The 27,897-nt window shown below is 41.5% G+C and overlaps 2 protein-coding genes across 4 annotated transcripts in view; one reads left to right on the forward strand and one right to left on the reverse strand.

Annotated features, from left to right (window-relative positions):
• TMC5 (transmembrane channel-like 5) overlaps positions 1-3,929 on the forward strand; it is a 98,818-nt gene extending 94,889 nt beyond the window's left edge. For 2 of the 3 annotated variants that reach the window (XM_011931857.1, XM_011931858.1), the window contains 2 exons: positions 1,928-1,970; positions 2,724-3,569. In XM_011931857.1, coding sequence (XP_011787247.1) covers positions 1,928-1,970; positions 2,724-2,773 — 93 coding nt within the window. In that variant the 3' untranslated portion in view covers positions 2,774-3,569. Of the gene's footprint in view, positions 1-1,927; positions 1,971-2,723 lie in introns of all 3 variants that reach the window. The other variant, XM_011931856.1, reaches the window with a different exon arrangement.
• A 2,954-nt stretch (positions 3,930-6,883) lies between these two features.
• Positions 6,884-27,796, reverse strand: GDE1 (glycerophosphodiester phosphodiesterase 1). Its single transcript, XM_011931859.1, has 6 exons — positions 27,361-27,796; positions 22,215-22,390; positions 16,035-16,140; positions 12,859-12,951; positions 10,058-10,269; positions 6,884-8,810 (listed from the first exon to the last, which is right to left on the reverse strand). Exons 1-6 carry the CDS (start codon positions 27,619-27,621, stop codon positions 8,663-8,665), a joined length of 996 nt encoding a protein of 331 aa, XP_011787249.1. The 5' UTR covers positions 27,622-27,796; the 3' UTR covers positions 6,884-8,662.
• Positions 27,797-27,897: the final 101 nt, after the last annotated feature.

The raw sequence follows: 27,897 nt of genomic DNA on the forward strand, positions 1-27,897 counted from the left end.
TTTCTAGGTGCTGGAGTTACGGTAAGCCAAACAAAGCCCCTGCCCTCATGGAACTTGTACGTTTATTTTTCACAACCCCGACAATACAGAAGTAGAGCCCACTGATATGAGAAGGGCCCTGAAATCTCATCTCACTATGAATACTTCAGTGTCTAGTCTTGCAAATCTATTTCCCTAGGCATCTGCAAACATACCTGTATCTACCAACACTTTACTTGTTTATTACAAAAGTGAGGCTATATTATACAAATAGTATCATAACTTCCCTCCCCCGCAGCCCACCACTTAATACTATGTCTTGGATGATATTTAATTCTGTACATATTTGGATATTTGGGTTGTTTCTATGTTTTTAAATACTCAAAACAGTAGGTAATGAAACATTTTGTTACAATTATTTTTTGTGTGCTTATAATCGCAGCTACTCAGGAGGCTGAGGTGGGAGGGTAGGACTGCTTGAGGCCAGGAGTTTAAGACCAACAAAGTGAAACCCCATCCCTTAAAAAATTTTAATAATTAGACACGGTGGCTCACACTATAGCCTCAGCTACTCAGGAAGCTGAGGTGAGAGGATTGCTCAAACCCAGGAGTTTGAGGCTACAATGAGCTATGATCCCATCACCGCACTCCAGCTTGGGAGACAGAACAAGACCCTGTCTCTTAAAAAAATTAACCTGGGCGCAGTGGCTCCCTCCTGTAATCCCCAGCACTTTGGGAGGCCAAGGCGGGCATATCACTCGAGGTCAGGAGTTCAAGACCAGCTCGGCAAACATGGTGAAACCCATCTCTACTAAAAATATAAAAAACAAAAACAAACAAACAAGAAAACTGAGCTGGGTGTCGTGGTGCACATCTGTAATCCCAGCTACTTGGGATGCTGAAGAACAGGAATCACTTGAACCCAGGAGGTGGAGGTTGCAGTGAGCCAAGGTCGTGCCATTGCACTCCAGCCTAGGCAACAGAGCAAGACTCCATGTCAAAAAAAAAAAAAATTAAAAAGTATTTTTGTGAATATTTCTGCCACAAAGCATGTACATGACAATGTTAATAGATATTGCTATATCATTCCCTTAAAAAGATTTAATCAATTTCCTTCTTACCAAGAGAATATAAAGATACATGAAACCCTGCTCTAATTCCAAAGCCTTGCTTGCTTCCTGAGTGTCCTGAAAATACAGATGAACAGTAAATCCACCTTAATGCAAATGCCACTCATGTTGGAAATTGTGATCTTGACAGAAGTGACTGACATGTAATTTACCATCTGTGCAAATTTATACTGTCAGCACAATTTGGGTAAGGAATCTAGAGGCCTAAAGGTAGATCCTCTGAAGGTGGGCACCATGTCTGTGCACTTGTCACCCCAGGTCCTAATTTATTACCTGGCATAATATGGATGCTCAGTGAATATCTATGGAACGGCCGGGCACGGTGGCTCATGCCTGTAATCCCAGCACTTTGGGAGGCTGAGGTGGACAGATCACTTGGGGTCAGGAGTTCGCGACCAGCCTGACCAACATGGTGAAACCCTGTCTCTACTAAAAAAAAAAAAAAAAATAGCCGGGCATGGTGGCAGTCACCTGTAATCCCAGCTACTCCAGAGGCTGAGGCGGGAAAATCGCTGGAATCCGGGAGGCGGAGGTTGCAGTGAGCTGAGATCACGCCATTCCACTCTAGCCTGGGAGATAAAGCAAGACTCTGTCAAAAAAAAAAAAAAAAAGATTATCTGTGGAATGAATGAATGGAATCACTCTCCCTAAAAAAAAAAAAAACATGTTCAATATTTCTATGGCAGAGACTTGGCCTTAATCTGTCATCCCTTAATTTTAAAATGGTGGAGGGCTCACAAATTGTGCCAACTATGCAACAAGACCCAGAATCTGCATTCTTCCTCTGTGACATGGCTGCCTGTTTTTTACTTTTTCAGCAACAAGACGCTTTGCATTTGGGGGAACGTGATGGCAGTCTTGGTGAGTAATTGAACTGGGACAGAATAAGACACTAATATATTTCTGGTGAAATATCCTAAGATAAGTGTAAGAATTGCTCGTGTGTCCGTTACTTTTTCAGTTGCAAACTGGATCCAAACTGGCTTAAGCAAAATTCCAAGAATAATTCTTGCTTTAGGTCTAGCCTACCGCGGGAACTCACAATGTCACCAGAACCCGGTTTTTTTCAGTTCTGTTCTTACCCATGTTAGTCCCTTTTGCAATAGACTCTTCTTAGTAAGTGCAAGACAGCTTTATCACTTCTTATATCTTCTCAGAGTCAGTCTGGTGGGAAAGACTGAGGGACCCAGGATTCTCATGGTGTTTCATAGGGTCTGACTGGGTGATGTCCCTGTCTATGAACCAGTTGTTGTGGCTACAAAAATGTGGCAGTTCCCTTGGTCACATGATTTCATCTGTAGATACAGGTGGTACAACCATGAAGACCATAGGGACCGAGAGTAGGGAAGGGTGACTTCCCAAAGAAGATCTGGGGCTGATGCCAGGAGAGTGAATTCTGGGCAGGAAACAAACAAACTCATTTATTTTTTGGGGATAGCATTTACTGATGACTTCCAGTGATGGGAGTTCAAGGGCGAAGATTATAGAAACCAAAAGGAGGAGGCAAGGAAGGCAAGAGAAGCTATGGGCTCTTGAAGGCCAAGTTGGTCTTTCCCTTGTAGCGATGGGGCAGAGTGTGCCTGCGTGAACTTCTCTTTCCTGTGTCCACCCCAGACTTGCGATTTAGAAGATCAGTTCAAGAAGGCAATCCGAGGGCCTGGTGACGGTTCTGGTAACCAGACACCAATCAAATAACGAGAGGAGATGAAAATGGAACAATTTCCTTCATGCCACCTGTGCCTTTAGGAACTGCCCAGAAGAAAATCCAAGCCTTTAGCCAGGAGTGGAAACTGACTACAATGTAAATATCAAAGTAAAATTGGGCATTCCTTGCTATTTTTTACATCTGGATTGCTGATTTTTCAAGACAAAATACTTGGGGTTTTCCAATAAAGATTGTTGTAATATTGAAATGAGCCCACAAAAACCTAGGAAGAGACAACTAGGGAATAATGTATTTTATCTTCAAGAAATGTGTGCATGATTGATTGTTCTTAGAAATCTCTCCTGCCCGACTTCCCAGACCTGGCAAAGGTTTAGAAACTGTTGCTAAGAAAAGTGGTCCATCCTGAATAAACATGTAATCCTCAAGCGGGGATATGAAGCCTCTGAATTGTAGAACCTGCATTTATTTGTGACTTAGAACTAAAAACATCCCCCATGTCCCAAAGGTGGAATATAACCAGAGGTCTCATCTCTGAACTTTCTTGCGTATTGATTACATGAGTCTTTGGAGTCAGGGATGGAGGAGGTTCTGCCCCTATGAGGTGTTATACATGACCATCAAAGTCCTACATCAGACTAACTTTGCACAGTGGCAGTACCGTAGCCAGTGAGGTTTACCCGAGACGTGATTATTGCTAATTGAAACTTTTCCCAATACCCCACTGTGATGACTTGAAATATAATCAGCACTGGCAATTTTTGACAGTCTCTACGCAGACTGGATAAGAAAAAAAAGAAAAGAGAAGAAAAGAAATTAGCTGGGTGCAATGGCTTATGCCTGTAATCCCAGCATAGCCGGGATAGCTTGGGAGGCTGAGGCAAGCAGATCACTTAATGTCAGGAGTTCAAGACCAGCCTGGCCAACATGGTGAAACCCTGTCTCTACTAAAAATACAAAAACTAGTCGGGCGTGGTGGTGCATGCTTATAATCCCAGCTACTTGGGAGGCTGAGGCAAAATTGCTTGAATCCGGGAGGCAGAGTTTGCAGTGAGGCAAGGTTGCACCACTGCACTCCAGCCTGGGCAACAGAGTAAGACTCTGTCTCAAAAAAATAAAATAAAATAAAATAAATTAAAAGTTTTATTCAAACCAAATATGAAACTGGTGGTGATGTGTGGAATGTGTGTGTACACACATATGTAATGAATACGTGTGTGTATAATTTTTTTGCAGATTTGCCAAATGATTCACAAGCCATGTGGCTGTTCTTTTTATTATTATTATTCTATTTTAAGTTCTAGGGTACACATGCACAACGTGCAGGTTTGTTACATATGTATACATGTGCCATGTTGGTATGCTGCACCCATTAACTCATCATTTACATTAGGTATATCTCCTAATGCTATCCCTCCCCCCCTTCCTCCCCACAATAGGACCCGGTGTGTGATGTTCCCCTTCCTGTGTCCAAGTGATCTCATTGTTCAGTTCCCACCTATGAGTGAGAACAGTGGCTGTTCTTAACACTGAAGGGTCCAGCAGAAAGGTGCAATTACTCAGGGGAGAGGAGCCTCCTCTTAAGTAATCACTGTCATGAAACCTAATTAGAACTGAATTTAGAAAGCATTTAAGATACATTCGAAACACAAGCACCCAACCAGTGCTGTCATTTATTCCCTTTTTTTATTTTTAAGAGATGAGTCCGGGGTGTGTTGCCAGGTTTGACTCAAACTCCTAGGTCAAGCAGTCCTCCCACTTCAGCCTGCCAAGTAGCTGGGACTACAGGCGCACGCCACTACACTTCACCACACACTTTTTCATTCACTTATTTTTTTCATTGATTCACTTCATCGAAGGAATTAATCTTTGGTAATAGTTGTATGTAGTGTTCATCCATCCATCCATTCAACAAATATCGACCAAATGTTAGTGGTGAACAAGATGGTGAACAATTCCTGGTGCTGCCTGTCTAGCAGGTTTAGACATGAATTTAATGCTTAAGCAATAATTAATTACAGTTGCAGTAGATGCTCTGAAGAAGCACAGGGACTAAGGGAGACTTGTCTGTGGGGTCAGTGCAGGCAGCCCATGGAAGTGATGTTGGAAGTGATTTTATTCCCCTTGGGGTCATCTTAGTGCTGTTTGTGCTTTTTTTCTTTGCTTTTTTTTTTTTTTGAGATGGAGTTGGAGTCTCCCTCTGTCTCCTAGGCTGGAGTGCAGTGGCGCAATCTTGGCTCACTGCGACCTCCCCATCCTGGGTTCAAGCTATTCTCCTGCCTCAGCCTCCTGAGTAGCTGGGATTACAGGCATGTGCCACCAGGCCCGGCTAATTTTTGTATTTTTAGTAGAGACGGGGTTTCGCCATGTTGGCTGGGCTGGTGTCGAACTCCTGACCTCAGGTGATCCACTCGCTTTGGCCTCTGAAAGTTTGGGGATTACAGGCATGAGCCACCACGCCCGGCTGCTGCCTGGGCTTCTACAATGAAATCTGAACTCTCTCTGAAAGCATCACTTTTGCTTATTCACCAGATTCTAAGTGCTTCCACCTGGAATGCTTCTCCCTTCACATCCATCCCTTGTCTCCACTTCAGTGCAGCCCTGCTTCTCCTGGAGGTGTACATGCATTAGATTACAGGCTCATGCCTGTAATCCCCACACTTTGGGAGGCCGAGGTGGGTGGATCACCTGAGGTCAGGAGTTCGAGACCAGCCTGGCCAACATGGTAAGACCCCCCCCCCCATCTCTACTAAAAATGCAAAAATTAGCCAGGCGTGGTGGCATGCTCCTGTAATCCCAGCTACTCGAGAGGCTGAGGCATGAGAATTGCTTGAACCCGGGAGGTGGAGGTTGCAGTGAGCCAAGATTGCACCACTGCACTTCAGCCTGAGTTAAAAAAGTACTGTACCTGGAAAGCATTTTAAACAGTCTAGGACATGATAGGCAGTCAGTAAATGTTAATTAGCAAGGATTTTACATGCATTCTTTCATTTAATCACCACCACCACAAGAATACTACCCCTATTTTACAAATAAATTAAGTAACTTACCCAAGGTCATACAGCTGCTAAGTTGCTGATTAGGAATGCAGACTTGGCTTTCACTGATTCCAAATCCTGTTATTAACCCTATACTAAGCCTTCCAAGGAAGTGCTTAATAGTAGTTATTAACACCTTATTTCATCATTCAAATTCTCCACCTTTTGAGGCCCTTACCATCTTAGCATAGGACATAAATCCTTAATTTGGCCTGGCTGAATCAAAGGCAAAACGGATTTGGGATGAAGATCAAGAGACAGAGATCTCCTGGCTCTTGAGATCTTCCCACAACACAAAGGGATATTATTATTATTATTATTATGAAATTTTTAGAGATTGGAGTCAAAACTCTGTAGCCAAGGCCGGAGTGCAGTGGTGCGATCCTAGCTCACTGCAGCCTCAACCTGCTGTGCTCCAGTGATCCTCCCATCTTGGCCTCAATTTTTAAATTTTTTGTAGAGATGGGGTCTCACTGTGTTGCCCAGGCTAGTGTTAAACTCCTGGCTTCAAGCAGTCCTCCCACCTTGGCTTCCCAAAGTGACAGGATTATAGGCATGAGTCACCATGCCTGGCCAAGGGATATTATTAACTTCACACTGCCCCCAAGAGAAATCCTTCCCTGCCAGTTGCTGTGCACCCTCAGAAGGTACCCCAGGGCTGAATTCAGTTCGCAGAGGGTATTTTCTTTCTTTTTTTTTTTGAGACAGAGTCTCGCTCTTTGGCCTAGGCTGGAGTGCAGTGGTGCAATCTTGGCTCACTGCAACCTCTGACTCCTGGGTTCAAGCAATTCTCCTTGCTTCAGCCTCCTGAGTAGCTGGGATTACAGGCATGTGCCACCATGCCCAGTTAATGTTTGTATTTTTAGTAGAGACAGAGTTTCCCCATGATGGCCAGGCTGGTCTTGAACTCCTGGCCTTCAAGTGATCCACCCACCTTAGCCTCCCAAAGTGTTAGGATTACAGGTATGAGTCACCGCGCCCGGCTTGATGTATCTTCTTTGGTCACTTTTTCCTTCCTCTTTCACTCTAGGCATAACATGGCACGGAAGTACATGCAGTTTAGACATTTGTTCCACTCAATGAACCTATCTTTGTTGTTCATTTTAAAATTCAAGACAATTTTTTTTGCAAATGCTGATTCAAAACATACCATCTATCATGCCTATGCCAATACAATCTGTCACAAAAAAGTTTGCTTCTCATTGTCATGTAGCTGTGGGGACTGATGGCCTTCTAAAATCACTGTTCGGCTGCTCTAAGTGTGAGGCTGGCAACCCATGGCAGGGATGCAGGAGGGAAGCCATGGCTAAGCTGTGGGCCTGGACAAAGGCCACAGATGGGGTTGAAAGGTGAGGGGGGTAAGCTAGAGGAGACACACGGCGTTGCCATTAACAAAAACTTCAACTTCATTTTAATGTTGCTACTAAGTTCACAGTAAAATCCCTGGAAGTTCAAATTGGAAACAGCAGAATTGGGATCATGGGCTCAACAATATAAAGGCAGTTTCAGTGAGGAGTAAGGGTAGTGGCTCTGGCGGCAGACTGACCTGGATTTGAATGACAACTGTAACAGACTCAAGACACCTTGGGTAAGTGGTTTTATGAAGTACCTCAGTTCTTCATCAGTAGAAAGAGTGCTAATACCTCCCTAAGACTTTTGTATGGAGTGAGTAAGATAATGCATGTTAAACCACTTGTATAGTTTCTGGTTAACTGTAAACAAGAAGTTCTAGAAGTTCCAGTTACCTTTTTTTTTTTTTTTTTTTTTTGAGTCAGGTTCTCACTGTGTCACCAAGGTTGTAGTGCCATGGTGTAATCATGGCTCATTGCAGCCTTGAACTTCTGGGCTCAAGTGATCCTCCCACCTCAACCTCCTGAGTAGCTGGGACTACAGGCATGCACCACCATGCCTGGCTAATTTTTTAGAGCTGGGGTCTTGCTACATTGCACAGTCTGGCCTCAAGTAATCCTCTTGCCTCAGCTTTCTGAGTTGCTGGGATTATCAGCATGAGCCACTGTGCCCAGCTAAACTGTGACTTTTGAGGCAACCCCTTCCCTTCCACAGAGTTTTTAGTTTCCTCATTTGCAAAATGAGGACAAACCTAGATGTTCTTGGAAGTTTCTTCCAGTTCTAGTTGCCTATCTATGATCACAACTATTGCAGAGCTTCCTAAAAAGCCTGGAAAAGTGCAACTCTTCCCCCTGGTGGTTTGCAGCTCTCCATTCAAGATGCTGTAAATCCCTCACTGGCTTCAAGACCTCCCTACCATTTTGGTTCTTGCACATTGAAGCCTCACTGTTCTTGCACATTGAAGCCTCACTGGTGGCTTCCCCAAATTCCGTATGCCTCAGGATATGATGCTTGGCACACAGTTTTCCTTTAGTGCTCCTTTTAATGATTTTATTAGTATGGCCACAAGTTTGATGTCTACAGTACATGTTAACATAGCTAAATACAAATATTTGAAATAACTGTGGCAAGTTTCAAAATGTCAACTCTGAGTTATCATGCACTTCCCATGCATTTACATCTGCATCTGCAAATTGTACAATTCAATCTGTGCTTATCCTCACTGGGTCTCCCTGTGTGCCTCAGCTAGGGCAGGGCAGGGGCTGTTGTGCATTTTTTCAGACCTAGATTTTCAAGAGCAACAGTGTTGAACTCTGGCATTCTATGGTGCATGGTGGCAACACTGGGTTTTGCTTTGGTTCAGGTAAAAATGCAATGACCAACTATTGCATTTGTGTGAGTCACCTGATTCCCCAGGGCCTGGGCTAGCACAAAGGATATTTTGATATCCCTGTATGAGGCCCCTGGCAGTTTCTGAACCCGTTTTGTCCCAGGGTAAAAGTCTAGAAGTGAGGTTCGCAGTCTTCCACCATGCTGTCAGTGATATAGCTGGAACCAAGATGGGATTCGTAGTAACTCTTTTCATCAAAGGTATTAACAGTCCAACCAACAACCTGGATTCCTTTAGCTGACCACTTCTTCAAGTAGGCCCTGGGGAAAGAGGAAAACCAATCCTGTTAGAAGAATAAGCAGCTGTCTCAGGAATCTATAATGGCCACTAAGTATGGTGTTCACTGCATACCAATAGTACCCAGAGGATGCCTCCTCCCTGGCCTCTGTACTGTGACCAGAGGGACTGCTCCAAAACCCAGGATGCCATGAACCTCTGCACTGTTCCAGCTTAAAACATTTCAGTAGCTCACTAATGATTGCCACCCCCCAACTGTCCTTGGCACAGCCACTGAAGGGGTGCCTGACCTGGCCCCAACCTGTCTCCTTGGCTTCATCTCACATCACACTCCCCCTTTGTTTTCTGTGCTGATTCATTTTAAATTAATTGAAAGAATATTAATTTTCTTTCAATTCCTAGAAAGAACTATGCTCCTTCCTGTCAGAGCACATTACATACATTTTTCTCTCATCTGGATTCCTCCCAATTCCCACTCACCCTTCAGATCTTAGCTTAACTGTCACTTCTTGGGGATCTGGATGACCAGATCAGATTACAGTCTGTGCACACTGTTCTCTCTGACGTAGCCTGTATCTTAGTTTTAACTTTATATTGATTGGATTTTTATTTGATTAGCATCTCTCTCTCTCCCACTTGGCTGTAAACATCACAAAGACAGAGATCATGGCTTTGATTCTTCACCCACTGCATCTTCAGCTTCTCAATATGGAACTTTGCAATAGTGTAGGCACTTACCAAGTATTTATTGAACTGAATCATGCACGTCTGAAATAATACTACACTTACAACTCCAATCAGCTGAAATATACAGATCTAGAATTGCCAAAGAAATTATTCTGAGATCGCTAGCAGGTTAGGAAATGGAAATTTTATGGGGAGAGATGGGGGAGTGTCTATAACGTAAGATGGTAGGCGGGAGGCTGGTGCCCACAGGATGTCCTCACTGTGGTTCTGCCCAGGATCCTGTGTTGGCTTTCAAAAAAACCAGTCATAGAAATAAAATCCCTTTCTCAGCACAGTTTCACAGGTTCACTTTTTTTCTTCAAAATACACTAAAAAACCAAAAATATGTGATCAACTTGGTCTGAAAACAGTGAAATATGCCTGAATTCTTCCCACCTAAGAAGCGAAATTGGCAATCCAATTAGAGGCATGGTAAGCTTTGCAGGTCAGAACCAATTCAGGGTGTCTACTCTGTGAATCCTTCCTTTCAAATAAGAGCATTCAGGACATGTGTCTGGGTAAAATAAAAAACCTTACAACTTACGGGGATACAAAATCCTTTTGCATGAGGAAAGCTGAAATTCCACACAGGTACCACAAGATATTATGCATGCTCCAATCGAGCAAAATGTCCATCATCACAAATATGAAATGTTTCCAGAAAGTATCATAGCGTGGTTTCCCATCTCCTGTATGGCTAAGGCTCCAAGGTCTGTGAGTTAATGCTGTTATTACATTCCGATCTGTTTGTCTCATCTGAAAAGGAATTTGGGGAAGTAAAATAATGATCATATATAAAGTTGAATACTTATTAGTTTAGATTTAGCCAATGTGCTCAATCAGATGAGGTGGTCATGGTTGGTACCCTGCCCTGGTATCACGAAGTAAGTTCTCAATCATAAACCCTTTGAGAAAATAATGTGATGAATGTAAAGCATTGATATACAGTACATATGAGAACATTTTTTTCCACAATCCTTAAAAACTGCAATCCTATCTTTAAAATGGAAAAATTACAACCTCAGGACCAAATTTTAACAAAGTCACGAGAATAAACTTTTAATTGGATATCGACTTAAATCTTGGCCAGAGATAATTAATTAGAACTCAGTGAGGATGGAACCAAGGTCAGTTCAAGATGCGCTGGTTAGTTTTGGCCCTTTCCAGAGAAAATGAATGAAAAGAGTTTTAGGGGTGAGGAGGGGGATGGGGAAGTGAGGTGGTAAGGGAGAGAAGGGATTGCGATGAGATAATGGGAGAGGGCAACAGAGAAATGGAGAGATGTGGATGGAGTTCCTTCAGTCTCTGCTCTTGTGCTCCTCTTGGGGAATGTCTTACACGTTTTAAAGGACTCTGTGGTCGAGGAAGTTTGGGAAACACTGTTCCAAATGTCTGCAAGCCCCATGATCCTATTCATCTCCATGATAGCTTCTATTGATAGGCTCTATCCTCACTGTAAAAATTTTCAATATATGCTCTGTTGGTCACTGGTAAAGAACGCTACGGAACCAACTCATTATTTTGGAAACTGGTAAATAATAGGCAAGATTAAGCATTTATTCTGCCTCTTCGGTAACTAAATAGTAAAGGAGGAAAAGTTTCTTTTTATAGATCTATTTCAGCTAATGCAAGAAGTAATAGAATTAAAATATCAACATTTTGTAGCTCCCTAGAAAATGGACAGATCTGGCCAATGAGCATCAATAGCAGCTAACAACAACAGGAGTCAACCAGATGTCAAGTGCCTCCTGACAGAAAAACACCCTCATCTCTAGAGTTATCTTGCCAAGCATAACCAATCCTAACCTCATCAAGGCAAGCTTCCAGCTCTCACTACCAGTTTATAGAAAATAAAGAGAAAAAAGTATTAAACCATATCATGGCATAATCAGCAAAATTTGGACTTGGGTAAACTCTACAAAACAATAATCTGGTTTCTTTAGTAAATACAAAACAAGGACTGCCCCCCCCCCAAAAGAAAAAAACAAAGAGAGAGACAGAACCTGCAAGTTTTAAGATTTACAGTTGCCGTCAGGGCACGGTGGCTCACACCTATAATCACTTTGGGAGGCTGAGGCAGGCAGATCACCTGAGGTCAGGAGCTGGAGATCAGCCGGGCCAACATGGTGAAACCCCGTGTCTACTAAAATACAAAAAAATTAGCCAGGCATGGTGGTGTGTGCTTGTAATCCCAGCTACTCGGGAGGCTGAGGCAAGAGAATTGCTTGAACCCAGGAGGCAGAGGTTGTGATGAGCTGAGATCATACCACTGGGCGACAGAGCAGGACTCCGTCTCAAAAACAAACAAAAGAAGATTTACGATTGTAACACGCAGATCTTACTTGGTTCCTATTCAAATGAGCAATTTATGAAAACCAAAAAACCATTTATGACATTTCTGAGACAAGTCAAAATTTATACAGTGACTGCATATTTGATGATACGAAGAATTTGTTAATAATTTTTAGATGGGACAATGGCATTGTGGCTATGTTTTTAAAAAGGCATCACTAGGTTGGTTACGGTGGCTCATGCCTGTAATCCCAGTACTTTGGGAGGCTGAGGTGGAAGGATTGCTTGAGCTTAGGAGTTGGAGAACTGCCTGGGTAATACAGAGAGACCCTGTATCTACAAAAAATAAAAATAAAAATAAAAAACTAGCTGGGCGTGGTGACATGCACCTGTGGTTCCAGCTACTTGGAAGGCTGAGGCAGGAGGATCATTTGAGCCTGGGAGGTCAAGAATGCAGTAAGCCATGATCACACCACTGCACTCTAGCCTGGGAAACTGAGGGAGAACCTGTCTTTAAAAATAAATAAAATAAAATAAAATAAAATAAAATAAAATGGCATCACTTTTTAAAGATTCTTAATGCAATTTTATGGATAGAATAACATTTGCTTCAAAATAACACTGGGGAAGATCAATGGGGTTATGGGTAAAATGAGCTGGATAACGGTTACGGTGGAGGGGGGGTGCACTGTACTGCTCTATTTTATGCATGTTTTAGATTCTCCATAATTAAGAATTTATTTTATGAAGGTATGTTCTGCTGTTAGTTGGTGAGAAGTGGGGGCGAATCTTTTCTGTTCTGAGAATTTTACCACAGTAATCTGAGTGAGCCTATAAATAACATAAATGAAGGGGCAAAAGAGGAATGGCATTCTATAAAGGGTATGAGTACATTCCCCTTTTGGAATTTCTCTTATTAATTTAAAAGAGGAGCTTCTCGACTGTGATCTTGATGCAGTTCAATTTAATAGGCATCTATCCTGTGCTTATGCAGCCCAGTGCAATTATCTACACCGGCTCACCTAATATGATAAGAAAAATCCTGAATATTACCTTATAGATAACTTCTGGCAAGAAAGAACAGACCACACTATTATTGTACAGTTGAGGAAATTCCATATACATTTTCTTTAGAGCCTCAGTAGCCTGTGAAATAAAGAGATTCATATATTTAAAATTGATTAAAATGTGATAGCCCCAGCCAATAACTATCATATATTAAGTACAACTCTATGGAATAAAACAGAAGTTTACTAGAAATGGAGGTGCTAAAAGTATTGGCAGAGTCTACTATCCACTGGGATGTATTTTAAACTCACACCAGCAGCAAACAAGGAAGAAGGTGGGGTATTGCTGCTTTACTCCATCTGAGGGCCTCACCCCTTTTGTCATACTTTTGAAAAGTGTGGTAAGCTGTAGGCCAGATGAGGCCAGAGGCAAAATTTTCCTTGCCTGATACTCTAGTTTATCCACTATGAGAAGTCCTTTCATACCCAAAGCTCTATCTCTCTGTGCCTTTTCCAAATGAAACATGAGCCAGCCAGTCTGGGAACTACAGAGGGTAGATTTCTCAGTCCAGGGGACTGAGAGGACGTATCATTCATCACCAATATGGAGGGAGAAGCAATGGGGCAGGGGTAGGAGGGACTGGGAAGAGTTAAGAGGCTCCCAATTCTTCCCAAGGTGAATAGAAGTTTCTTTTTATAGTACTCTAGCTACAAAATGAAGAAGACATGATAGAATTTAAGTATTATTTGGTAACCCCTAGTGAAGTGACATCAATAGCAGCTAACAAAGGAAAGTCACCAGCCACGTGGGATGCAATGCTGCTGCTGCATAATTTGTGAAACACCGCTAATTTTTGGAATGTCAAACATACCCCTAATCAAATATGATGAGCAAAATGCATTCCCCCACCAAAATAAAAAAGAACACAAATTATCCATGTCATGCCTCCTCTTCACTAATGCAACTGAAGGCGAGCTATAGAACGCTGTTTTGCTTTGTTTTTGCTGTTTGAACAAAGACATGTGCTGTAAACTCTTCACATTTACATTATTTAATTCTCACAACAACTCTATGTGGTAACTGCTTTTAGTATTCCCATTTTACCCATGAAGAAACTGAAGCTCATCAAAATTAAGGTTACCCTGTAGTAAGAGCTCAGTCAAGGTCTGTTGGACTCCCAAGCCCATGATTTTGGCCACCGTGCTCTACTAGCTCCACTTGGTTGCCTACACTTGTCCCTCTCTACTACCATCTTGGTGAATTAGATCACTATGTTCTACCCAGTCTTGGCTGAACACCCATGAGCACCCATCGAGAAAACTCAAATAGCTAGATTTTTTTAAAAATGTCTACTTCTTTTTAAAAAGTATTCTAAGAGAAGCCAGGCATGGTGGCTCACAACTGTAATCCAAGCACTTTGGGAGGCCAAGACAGGCGGATCACTTGAGGCCAGGAGTTTGAGACTAGCCTGGCCAACATGGCAAAACCCCATCTCTACTAAATATACAAAAATTAGCTGGGTGTGATGACACACGCCTCTAATCCCAGCTGCTTGGGAGGTTGAGGCAGGAGAATTGCTTGAACCCCGGAGGCAGAGGTTGCAGTGAACCAAGATCGCACCAATGCACTCCAGCCTGGGCAACTGAGTGAGACTCTGTCCCAGAAAAAAAAAAAAATACCCTAAGAGAATAAGCATGAAAGTCAGTATACCGTGGGTGAAATGTAGGACCTATCGTGTTCCCAAATGCGGGCTGCAACAGCAACAATGAGTACCTGAGGTGCTCATTAAAAATACACGCTCCTAGAGCCCACCCTAGATATTTTCAGAATCTCTTCCCTAGGGAGAATGGCCCAGGAAATTTGTATTTTAAAATAGGTATTCCAGGTGATTCTAATGCAGACCGATTAGAAAACCTAGTGGTATACAACTATCAGTTTACCAGAATAATAAATTAGTTACCATTCTCTTCCTTCTTCAAAAATAGGAGTTAACTGTAATAAAATTAGAGTGTATACTTAGGCTCCACTTTTCAGGTTTTTTTTTTTTTTTTTTTTTTTGAGACGTAGTCTTGCTCTGTCACCCAGGCTGGAGGACTACTGGCATAGTCGTAGCTCACTGCAACCTCCGTCTCCCCAGTTCAAGTGATTCTCCTGCCTCAGCCTCCAGAGTAGCTGGGATCACAGGTGCCTGCCACCACATCCAACTAATTTTTGTATTTTTAGTGGAGACAGGGGTTTCACCATGTTGGCCAGGGTGGTCTCGAACTCCTGACCTCAGGTGATCCACCCACCTCGGCCTCCCAAAGTGCTGGGATTACAGGCATGAGCCACCACACCCGGCCCATTTTGGGTTTTAACAACTGGTTTTAATGATATCATGGGATTAATAAAAAAAAAAGGCATCATCAGAATTTTCAACCAGTAGATGGCCATTACCGATTATTAATATTGCTAGGGGAAAAATACTCAAGTTGCCCAAATGGGGAAAAAAGTACTTGCACTTGAAAAGCTGGTTATAAGAGAACAAATGTAATCAGAATCATATCTTCCCACTGATTTTCACTGTAATAATATGTTCTTATGAGTAAAAGTGCAGGCCCTAAAATGTAAGCCAAATTTTATCTAGGAATGTCAAACACATTTGAAGAAAATAAATGATTTTCTGATGAAAGTATAGCTGCTAAAATCAATGAATAACAAAACTATACATAAGGGATATAAATTATACAAAGGGATAAATCTATGTAAAAGGTATATGTTCTGTTAACTATTAGCTTTTAATATAGGAATTCTCTTTAAATGCAGTCCATAGTTGTCCATGTAAGGCCCTTAACTTTTAAGCTAGATAAAATTGGTCTTGTGTACAACTCCGGAATTCCTTTTTATGAGGTTACTTGAGTGGTTTTTTCTTGAAGTGGTTTTCACTGTTTACTTAATATCTTCTGTAAATGCTTTATGTAAATAATAGAAACTTCCATTTTGTGCTGGTTGTTGAATATCAGAAGTTTTGTAAAGGTTCCATAAAAGGTTAAAAAGTTCCATAATTTACTGTTTCCTTAAATGATGTAGATTCCTGCATTGTACGCTTCCATTCAACAAATATAATTTATAAAACTAAGTTTTAAAAAGAATAAATAACAAAATATATGTAATTTCGGAAATGACTATCAATGAAATAAGATTCCTTTTTAACAAACTGAAGTCCATGGTTTAAACTGTACCTTGTTTGCATGGCCTTTGACATCAAAGAAGATTGTGAGGTTATGGTTTAGGCACTCTGCAACGGCTTCCCTCAGGGTAGGGATCTTTTCATCAGGGAAATCATTCCTGTAAGAGAAGAGAAAATACATTGTAGGAAAAAAGAGGAAGTGATAACCTCTATTGTAACAAACATTTTGCAAATGTCTCCCAATCAAAAGGAAAGAGTATTTTCTCCAATATTTTTTCTTCGACCATAGTAAAGTCCAAGGATAATTTACTGTAAGTTTTTTTGTTCTGTTTTGTTTTGTTTTGAGATGGAGTCTTGCTCTGTTGCCCAGGCTGGATGGAGTGCAGAGGTGCAATCTCAGCTCACTGGAACCACCAACTCCTGGGTTCAAGCGATTCTCCCGCCCCAGCCTCCCGAGTAGCTAGGACTACAGGAGTGTGACACCACGCCTGGCTAATTTTTTGTATTTTTAGTAGAGATGGGGTTTCACCATGTTGGCCAGGCTGGTCTTGAACTCTTGACCTCAAGTGATCTACCTGCCTTGGCCTCCCAAAGTGCTAGGATTACAGGTGTGAGCCACCGCGCCTGTCCTACTGTAATAATTTGAACCAAAGTATAGATATTATTTTTTCCACATTTTTATTGCTATACACTTAAGACATATTTCTGTGATATGCACTTAATGTATAATGATAAAATCAGGGTATTTATGATGTCCATCACCCCAAATGTTTATCATTTCTTTGTGTTAGGAACATCTGAATCTCCTAGCTCTTTTGAAATATACAACAGATTGTTAACTATAATCACCCTACTATGTTATTGAACATGAGAATTTATGCCTTCTATCTAACTGTATGTTTATACTCATTAACCAAATTCTCTTAATTCTCCTCTTCCCCCAACCCCATACCCTTCCCAGCCTCTGGTAACTATCATTCTCTCTACCTCCATGAGATCAACTTTCTTAGCTCCCATATATGAGTGACAACATGTAATATTTGCCTTTCTGTGCCTGGCTTATCTCATTTCATTTAACATAATACCTTCAGTTCCATCCATGTTGCTGCAAATGACAGGATATTATCCTTTTTTATGGCTACATAGTATTCCATTGAGTATATTTACCACAGTTTCTTTATCTATTCATTCACTGATGAACACTTAGGTTGATTCCGTATCTTGGCTATTGTGAATAGTGTTGTAATAAACATGGGGGTGCAAGTATGCCTTTGATACACTAGTTTCCTTTCCTTTGGATAGATACCAACTAGTGGGATTACCGGATTGCATGGTAGTTCTATATTTTTAGTTTTTTGGGAAACTTCCATACTGTTTTCCATAATGGCTGTACTAATTTACATTCTCACCAACAGAATATAAGAGTTTCCTTTGCTCTGTATCCTCGCCAGCATCTGTTATTTTAAAAATCTTTTAAATAATGGCCATTCTAACTAGATAAGATGGTATTTCATTGTGGTTTGGATTTGTATTTCCCTAATAATTTGTGGTGTTTTTTCATATGCCTGTTGACCATTTGTGTGTCCTCTTTTGAAAAATGTCTATTCAAATTAGGATTTGAATAGATGTTTTCAATGGGATTATTATTGTTTTTGCTGTTGAGTTCCTTGTATATTCTGGATATTAGTTACCTGTCTTTGAATAGTTTGCAAATATTTTCTCCTATTCAACAGGCTGTCTTTTCGCTGTTGATTGTTTCCTTTGCTGTGCAGAAGCTTTTTAGTTTAATATAGTCGCATTTGCCTGTTTTTGTTGCCTGTGCTTTTGAGGTCTTAGTCATAAAATCTTTGCCTAGACCAATGTCCCAGAGCATTTCCCCTATGTTTTCTTCTAGTAGTTTTATAGTTTCTGGTCTTAAATTTAAACTTTTAATCCATTTTGTGTTGATTTTCTAAATATAGTAAGAGAGAGGGGTCTAGTTTCAATATCCTGCATATGGATATCCAGTTTACCCAGTACCAGTTATTGAAGAGACTGTCCTTTCCCCACTGTATGTTCTTGGTGCCTTCATGGAAAATCAGTTGGCTGTAAATATATGGATTTATTTCTTGGTTCTCTATTGTATTCCATTGGTCTATGTATCTATTTCGTGTGTGCGCGTGTGTCTGTGTGTCAGTTTTTATACCAATACCATGCTGTTTTGGTTACTGTGGCTTTGTAGTATATCTTGAAGTGAGGTAGTATGATATGTCCAGCTCTGTCCTTTTCGCTCAGTATTGCTTTAGCTATTTGGGCTTCTTTATGGTTCCATATGAATTTTAGGATTGTGGCTTTTCTATTTCTCTGAAGAATGTCTTTGATATTTTGATAGGGATTGCACTGAATTGTAAATTATTTTGAGTAGAATGGTCACTTTAGGAATATTAATTCTTCTGATCCATGAGCGTGGGATGTCTTTCCATTTGTTTGTGTCCTCTTTAATTTTTCTCATCAGTGTTTTGTAGTTTTCCTTGTAGAGCTCTTTCACCTCTTTGGCTATATTTATTCCTAGGTATTTTACTGTTTTTTTGGTAGCTATCTAAATGGGATTGCTTTCTTGATTTTTTTTTACAGCTAGTTCATTATTTACATATAGATATTCTACTGATTTTGTACATTGATTTTATATCCTGCAATTTTACTAAATTTGTTGATCAGTTCTAACAGTTTTTTGGTGAAGTCTTTAGTTTTTTCTACATACAAAATCATGTTGTCTGCAAAGAGGGACAATCTGACTTCCTCTTTTTCCAATTTGGACGCCTTTTATTTCTTTCTCTTTCCTGATTGCTCTGGCTAGTCGATCATTCCATATTTAGCGAAATTGATGTGAAGGTCGAAAGAATCATGGAAGAAGTATTTAATCATATTATCCAGAGTTTGTTGTACTTGGGACTGATAAAACTGAAAGTATCCAGTAAGTACAGACTAAATGCAATCATAAGCTTCCCTTTTATTGCATGAAACTTTCAAACGTGCTATGGTTGCTTTTAACCACAAGTAGGTTGGGCTGTAATGGTGTAAGAAGCAATAAGTAAATGGCTTGCACAAGCACTTTTAGAAAGGTTAAGACAACTGGATCACATGGTGGTGCCCAAGACATTTTTAATTCATATCCTGGTGACAAGTGAGCATTGAAAACCCAAAACTCGTAGATGAGAAGAATTGACGCACACAGATACCTGAGCACAGACATTAGAGATTGATGGTCTTTGGTTTCTTACATTGTATAATGGATGTTATTTTTCCGTTTTTTGTTTTGTTTTGTTTTCCTTTTCTGGTGATTCTATGCTTCTGACACTAGCTATAAATTGGGGTTCCCACCTCCTCCTCCTTGGGTTCAATTAATTTGTTAGAGTGGCTTGTGGAACTCAAATAAACATGTTTACAGGTTTATTATAGAGGACGTTACACAGGATACAGATGAAGACATGTGTAGGGTGAGGTATGGGGAAAGGGGCACAGAGCTTCCATGCCCTTTCTGGGTGCTCCATCATTCAGGAACCTCCATGTGTTCAAATACAGATATTCTTGACCAAAGATGAGCAACAACAACAAAAATCATTTAATTTTTAAGAAATCAGTGAATTTCCATTGAATTAATAACATTATTAATAACCCTGCTCCCCAAAGGGGAGAGTATATGCCACCTTTGGAAAACTCAGAGACTTAATTTTCAGATTGTAATTTCCCTAATAGAACCCTATGCAGGAGAAATTCCTAGGAATACATAAATCTGTTAACTGTATTGTGTATTTATTTAAGTGCAACTGTTTAAAATAAATAATTTTCTAAGACATAATTTTCTGATAAAGAAAATGAAGCCTAAGTGTTTGATACAAAAGAAATTAGCTCTTCTCTTATAATAAAATTATAATCTAACTTAATGCTAACTCAACTGCATTATTTCTACTGTAAGATCATGCTTTAAAAAAAGGGTAAGGATAGGCCAGGTACAGTGGGCTCATGCCTGTAATTTCAGCAATTTGGGAAGCCGAGACGGGCAGATCACCTGAGGTCAGGAGTTCAAGACCAGCCTGGCCAACATGGCGAAACCCTGTCTCTACTAAAAATGCAAAAATTAGCTGGGTGTGGTGGCACATGCCTGTAATCCCAGCTACTCCGGAGGCTGAGGCAGGAGAATCACCTGAATCCAGGAGGTGGAGATTGCAGTGAGCCAAGATCGTGCCATTGCACTCCAGCCTGGACAACAAGAGTGAAACTCCATCTCAAAAAAAAAAAAAAAAAAAGATAAGGATAATTTAAACATTACAGGCATTTACCCCAGCCATTCTCATCAATTTCTATTCCCTGAGAGTGAAAGATGGGAGACCTGAATTTGTTGTTCCTTTGGCTGATCTTAGTTTCCTCCTTACCCTTCTCTTAGGACAAGCATCTCATCACACTGAGCATAATTCGAGAGAAAATATCTATTTTTTTCCCACAACATGATCCGTAAACACAAGCCAATTACTTCACTTAGTGTTCAATCACAGAAAACACACTCTGTTCCAATAGCAGAGCAAAGACTGGTTGTGTTAAAGATACTGGTGTAATATGTTGCCTTTGCTATGGTGTCTTCTTAAGGGATTTTTTGAAAATTACAATTTCTTTTTTCCTAGGATGCACAAATTCCAGAGAAATAGACCCAATGCTCCCTTAAAGGATTTTTAAGGGTAATGATGACCCTAAACATTTTTGCTTTAAGTATTAACTTTGAACCTCACATTTTATTAGCTGCAATGTCATTATAATATTAAAACCAGTCTTTCCCTTGCATAAGCATAGCAATAAAATATCTGATGAAAGTCAAGAGCAATTCTAGCAACCTGGACTCATAATTCTCAAGTGTTACCAATATTCTTTCCTGCCTACATTATGATTTCCTTCGGCTGACTGATGTTTTTCAGATCCTAGGAAAATAGGTCTGAATCATCTTTTAGGAAAAAGTATAACTTAATTGTTGGGTCAAATACTTAATATTCAAAGAGAATCGATCATTGTCTGGATAATTGATATTACATGAATAACCAGTGAGCACACATTTTTCAGTATTGCAAAGATGACGAGCAGAGAGTGATTTAAATGACCACATTCCAAAGTACAGCATATTACTCGGCATACCAATTCCAAGGGTGTTTACAGCTGTAAGTGGGGAAGAGGATGTAGGTTCTGTGGTCATGTAAGTTTGAGAAAAGCTAAGTTACAAGAAAGAATCAGCTGATGTGGACTGTTTATCCACAACAGAAGTATTCAGAGTACACGATTTGATCTTATTTGAACCTGTTTTTGTGGAACACCTTGTAAGATTAGCTCTGGTATATATACTTTGGAAGCTACGTTTACACTCTACCAGGAAAGAATTAAATTAGACACTGAAAGAACTTCCGCTCTTACAGGGTTGAAAGACACTGGGGGCAGCTAAAAACAGCATGATTTGGACTAAAACTTGGGATAGATTCTAGTCTTGGCTTCTTTATGAACTAGTTATTTGCCCTTGAGTAAATAATTTACTTCTCTGGGATTATCTCTAAAGGCAAGATTGATCTAGATCTACAGTATCCTATATGGTAGCCACATATGGCTATTTCAGTTTAAATTTACATTTAAATTAAAAATTCACTTCCTCATGTCACTAGCCACATATCAAGTGCTCAGTAGTCACAGGTACCCACCATATTAGACGGTGCAGATGTAAAACATTTCCATCATTGCAGAAAGTTCTACTGCAAAGTGCTATTCTAGATGATTTCTAGGATACTCTCTATTCCTACAATTCTGTGATTCCTCAGAAGTTTGTTATGAGGATCGGAAGAATTAAATGGGTTAAGTTAAAATGTAATATTATAATATTACTTGAAGCTTTTAATGAATGTATAATTTGCTTCTTGGTACACCCGAAGGCAAGAAGATTGCCAAGCAATGGCTTTCAGCCTCATGATTCTATAGTGACTAGACAGAGTATTATCTTGAGAATGATTCTGAAGCCAAATTTAGCCTCAGTGGGAAAGACTAAAAACATAATGCCGAATTTCTGTTGTTCCTGGCACTTGCTCGTTACTTAGGAGACCTGTATACAGTTCAAAACAAAACAAGACAACTCTCCTGGGGCATATGTAATTAGAAGGCACCAGTGTCTATCTGTCATTTCCAATAAAAGCTAAAAGATCTGTTTAAGTGACAATAAACTACTTACCTGAGTCTGTGGTTTGCTGCAGGATTCAGCTTCCTAATTTGTTCAAACGTCAAATCACACAATCGACCAGTCCCATCGGTCGTCCTATCTACTGTGTTATCGTGCATTAAGACAGGAATCCCGTCAGAAGTAAACTCAATGTCCAACTCCACGCCTGTTGCTCCATTCTTAGCTGCCTTAACAAAAACATCAACAATATTGCTGTCAACTGGCCACAAACATCCTTTTGCATCTAACCACCCAAAAGACCAGCAGGGCTGGCTAAGACAGCTGTCCTTAATGATTCATTTTCCTTCCACTTCCCCCACCAAATAGCAATCCTGACCTGTTTCTGTTTTCTGTGTATATAACCTTATCTCAACTCCTAACTGATGGATTCCTTAAAAACTTTAATTTCCCCACTCTTCTTACTTTCACAGTGGAAGACTGGGAGACTTCAGGAACTTGCGTTTTATCTGGATGCTTTAAGTATATGGTTCATCAATGGCTTACGAATAGACAATTCCACTGTTTACCTACACTCTTTGTTGGTACAGCAGTTCTGATGATCACCCTGTGGTTGTTGATGAGTCAGATATTTCACTACTTTGGCATAAATGAGTCAGGTTTTTGTTGGTTTAATTCCACCCTCTACCACAAAGACACCACGCCTGCTTCTAGGACATATCACATTTTGTTTATGTAACCAGCACTGGCTGTTGGCCAGTAAGTTGGTAAGTTTGCTGAGGTAGATTAGAATTTATCTAAAAAGAGAATTTAACACTTAAATTACACGAGCCATGCTCCTCTGGAGACACACTATCTAACGTTTGCTTCCTTGGCTTCCTCATCACAATAAAGATGTGAAATGCTCATTATGATCTATCTATATATATATATATTTTGAGACAGGATCTGGCTCTGTTGCCCAGGTTAGAGTGCAATGGCATGATCTCAGCTCACTGAAACCTCTGCCTCCTGGGCTTAAGCCATCCTCCCACCTCAGCCTCCCAAGTAGCTGGGACTACCAGCATGTGCCACTACATCCAGCTAATTTTTGGATTTTTTGTAGAGATGGGGGTTTTGCCATGTTGCTCCTGCTGGTCTCGAAATCCTGAGATCAAGCAATCCTCCTGCCTCAGCCTCCCAAAGTGCTGGGATTACAGGTGTGAGCCACTGTGCCCAGCCATGATCAAGATTTTTAATTTTTTAAAAAATATTCTAAGTCATGGTTTACTGGAAACATATACAGTAAAAAAAGATTTAACATATGTGAATGTTTTGACCTAATTTCCTCAATCTCTTTCTGCCCTAAAAAAAAAAAGGAAAAGAAAAAGAAAGCTATTATTTATTGAGCCTTTTCTATTTGCCAAGCACTTTTCTAAGTGCTTTAAATGTATTAACTCTTTTAATCCTCACAACCCTGAAGTAGGTACTATTACTATTCTCAATTAACAGATGAGAAAATTGAGACAAGAAAGAGTAGGAAACTTGTCCAGGGACACACAAGCTAGGATGCAGCAGAAGTTGCACTCGTATCCACTTCGGTTTTACTATCAACACTACAGATACAGCTGAAATTCTCCCTCCCTTTCATTCTCTTCCTTTCCTCTCCAGAGGAAATTACCATCTTAAAGTTGGTGTGTGTATCATTCTCACGTCACTCCCTTATAGGTTTTTACTTAACACAGAAAACTGTGCTAGTGAATAGTTAAGATTTCAATAGCCATTGTCATTTATTATGTCCTTTTAAACACATCTTTAAAAGTAATATAGTCAAATTTATCAATAATGTCCTTTATGGGTGGAGATTTTTCTGCCTTATTTAAATCTTCCTTTTCCCATGTGACACAAAGGTACAACTATTTTGGAAAAACACACCACATTTTCCCTCTGCTCTCACATCACAATAATCAATCCCAACTTCTGTGACCAAAAATGTGGGGTTTTTTCTCCACCAATAAGTAGTGGACACCAGCTGAGTATCCTCCGACTCAATTCTGACACTATGTACCTGGAGACAGTGTCAGATCACAGGTTGAGGGCTTGGTCCCCAAGACTGCACCCCAACCTCCTCCAGACACAAACAGCAAGCTGGGGCCTCTGGAACTTCTGACCAATTGGCTTCAAGTCCTCTTAGGTTTATTTTAATTTTTATTTTTTTAATTCCTCTTAGGTTTTTATGGAAGCTTCATGATGTCAGCATTCCTTTCCCCAGGGTATAGGGTGGGGTCCCTCTCTGAGGGGGGTCTTAAGACTCACAATTTGAAAGACAGGGAAAGATTCCAGTCCTGCCTTGGGGCAGGTGAAAGGAGGGCAGGAGAAGGTCAGAGAGATTCTGTCTCCTGAGGCCTGCTCCTAAGGCCTAGGATGCCTAACAAAAGACTGTAGCAAGGGCTGAGAGTTATGAGAAAGGAACCATGGATGAAAACCTATATATGTGTGTATATGTGCATATCTATACATACACACATACTTAATAGATTATAATATAGTATAAACATAACTTTTATATGCACTGGGAAACCAAAGAATCTGTGACTCCTTTTATTACAATATTTGCTTTATTGACTATTTACTCAGGTCTGGAACTGAACTTGCAATATCTCCTATATATACTAATACGTGAACTAGAACCAGGGGTTCATCTTTCTATCTCAGTTACTGGAATAACATAGAAGTACTGGTAAAGTCGGTCAGGCAGTGGCTCATGCCTGTAATCCCGGCATTTTGGGAGGCTGAAGCAAGTGGATAACCTGAGGTCAGGAGTTCGAGACCAGCCTTGCCAACATGGCAAAACGCCATCTCTACTAAAAAAAGAAACAAAAATTAGCCGGGCGTGGAGCACACCTGTAATCTTAGCTACTCGGGAGCCTGAGGCACAAGAATCGCTTCAGCCTGGGAGGTGGAAGTTGCAGTGAGCTGAGATTGCCCCACTGCACTCAAACCTGGGTGACAGAGAGAGACCCTGTCTCAAAAATTAATAAATAAAAAAATAAATAAAAGTATTGGTAAAGTCGAATGTATATATACTACATACATTTCTGACAGTGCTAGAATTTCTGGTAGATTATAAATGACATATACAAGGAAAAACTTGATAAATGTGAATTGAGTGTATTCCAAAAACAGATACACTATTATAAACAGTAGCAAAAGAATGAAATTACACCCACAGTACATTCTCCACACAAGCTAGTGTGGCTTTAAAAGTATAAATCTTGGCCGGGCACGGTGGCTTACGTCTGTAATCCCAGCACTTTGGGAGGCTGGGGTGGGCGGATCACCTGAGGTTGAGGGTTCGAGACTAGCCTGACCAACATGGCAAAACCCTGTCTCTATTAAAAAAATACAAAATTAGCTGGACATGGTGGCGCATGCCCGTAATCCCAGTTACTCGGGAGGCTGAGGCAGGAGAAGTGCTTGAACCCCGGAGGCAGAGGTTGCAGTGAGCACAGATTGTGCCATTGAACTCCACCCTGGGCAACAAGAGTGAAACTCCATCTCAAAAAACAAACAAAAAAACCAAAACCAAAAAACCCCCCATAAATTTAAATAAATAAATTAATTTTAAAAAGTATAAATCTGGAGCCAGGCACGGTGGTTCATGCCTGTAATCCCAGCATTTTGGGAGACCAAGACGGGTGGATCACTGGAAGTCAGGAATTTGAGACTAGCCTGGCCAACATAGTGAAAACTTCCCTCTACTAAAAATAACAAAAATTAGCCGGGTGTGGTGGCAGGCACCTGTAATCCCAGCTACTTGGGAGGCTGAGGCAGGAGAATCACTTGAACCCGGGATACAGAGGTTGCAGTGAGCCGAGGTCATGCCAATGCACTCCAGCCTGGGCGACAGTGAGACTCCGTTTAAAAAAAAAAAGAAAAAGAAAAAAAGGAAATGAGGGAGGTCAGGTGTGATGGCTCATGTCTGTAATCGTAGCACCTTAGGAGGTCGAGGGGGGAGGATCACTTTGAGGCCAGGAGTTTGAGACCAGTCTGGCCAACATAGCAGAACCCCGTCTCTACTAAAAATACAAAAATTAGCTGGGCGTGGTGGCATGCGCCCGTAATCCCAGCTACTCGGGAGGCTGAGGCACGAGACTCACTTGAACACGAAAGGCAGAGGTTGCAGTGCACGGAGATTGCACCACTGCACTCCAGCCTGGGTAAAAGAGTGAAACTCTGTCCAAAAAAAAAAAAAAAAAAGAAGAAGGAAGGAGAGAGAGAAATAAAAAAAAAGGAAAGAAAGAAGAGAATCAGATATATTTACACAGATGCAAAAGCACCTAATCCACTGAAAAGCCCTCTCTGTAAGCTGTCATTATTATGAAGCCAGGAGAATGCCAAGAGCTGGGAGGTACCAAAAGTTTCAGAAGTGCCTTATGAAAAGGAGAGGGCAAAAATTGTTGAGTCCAGCTGCCAGGCTTGTGCGAGTGCAAATGTGTGTGTCTGGGGAAAAGGTGATAAGGAAATGACTCACGTGACTTACACGACAAGCAAAGGTACGTCCTGTGAAGGGTGAGCTATTTAGACGAACCTCAATTACTGACCAAGACCCTATTTGACCTGACCTATTTCCTACTTCATTCACACACCAGTCTTTGTTCTGTTCCTTGAAGTCAGGCCACACACTGCCTCTTCTGTTACCTGAACACCTCTATATTATTCCCATCTCAGGAACTTCTGCATCTGCCTGGCTCCTTGTAATTCCAGTTTCTGTTCAAATGCTGCTTCTTCGGAGACGATTTCTCTGGACTACTCCATCTAAATAAAATAGCGTAACTCCTCCCCTCCAGTTCCCCCGATTTCTTCATTGCACCTTTCACTCTCTTAAAGTTATCTCATTTATGTGTTTACTTGTTTAAGGCTTGCCTCCCCCACTCCGATGTACACTCTGTAAACCAGGGACACTTCTGACCTTGTTCCTGGATGTAATCTCAACGTCAGTCCCACAGAAACTATATACATATGTGCTGTCGTCTGTAAATATAAAACCTGAAGTCGGGAGATCCCTAGACAGTGGGAGGGATCAAGGGCCGGGAGTGTGCCTTGTGGACGAATGAGGAAGTGGGAAGGTCGTCTTGAGAAGATCGGGGAACCCTGGGAAGGAAAAGTAGAAGTCCGAGCTGTCGGGAGGACCGAGGGGCGCGAGGCGTGGGGGTCTCACCTGCCGAATGGCTGCCAGCGTGTTCTCGGGCGCGTCGTGGCTGCCGCCGCGGTGGGCGATGGCAGAAATGCGGTCCCGGGGCTTGAGCACCTGCAGGACCCTGCAAGAGGGCACCGGCTCAAAGCTGAAGACGCGCAGCAGAACGAAGAGGCTGCCGGTGAGGAGGCAGGCATTGACCGGGCTTCGCGTCACCAGCAGCAGCACCAGCAGCAGGAAGGAGAAAGGGCCCAAGAGGCCGCCCTGGTCCTCCCACAGCCACATGCCGGCGCCCGCACCGGCACGGACTGGAGTCCCGGACCCGCCGGGCTCCCGGGGCAGGAGAGCGAGAAGCGAGGGGGAGGGTCCAAAGCACCGGCAGCAGCGGGCACCCTCTGAGGGGACCAGCGCCGCACAATGGCGGCAGCGGACACATCCAGAGAGGGAGTCGGCTGCCCAGCCAATCAGGGATCGGGATTCGCAGCGCTAGTGGGCGGAGCCGCTCCCTGGCAACGGGGGCGGGCCCAGGCCCCAGACCCTAGGCTCACGTTCCAAACCCAA

The sequence above is a fragment of the Colobus angolensis genome, unplaced genomic scaffold, assembly GCF_000951035.1.
Source record: "Colobus angolensis palliatus isolate OR3802 unplaced genomic scaffold, Cang.pa_1.0 Scaffold92, whole genome shotgun sequence".
Lineage (NCBI taxonomy): Eukaryota > Metazoa > Chordata > Mammalia > Primates > Cercopithecidae > Colobus > Colobus angolensis.

Excerpts from the sequence above, each read along its gene's own strand:
- GDE1 (XM_011931859.1), bottom strand. The coding sequence starts at position 27,621 with ATGTGGCTGTGGGAGGACCAGGGCGGCCTCTTGGGCCCTTTCTCCTTC. Across the intron at positions 22,391-27,360 it reads CGCTGGCAGCCATTCGGCAG|GCAGCTAAGAATGGAGCAAC; the intron begins GTGAGACCCCCA and ends GTTTTTGTTAAG. Across the intron at positions 12,952-16,034 it reads TCAAAGGCCATGCAAACAAG|GCTACTGAGGCTCTAAAGAA; the intron begins GTACAGTTTAAA and ends TTTATTTCACAG.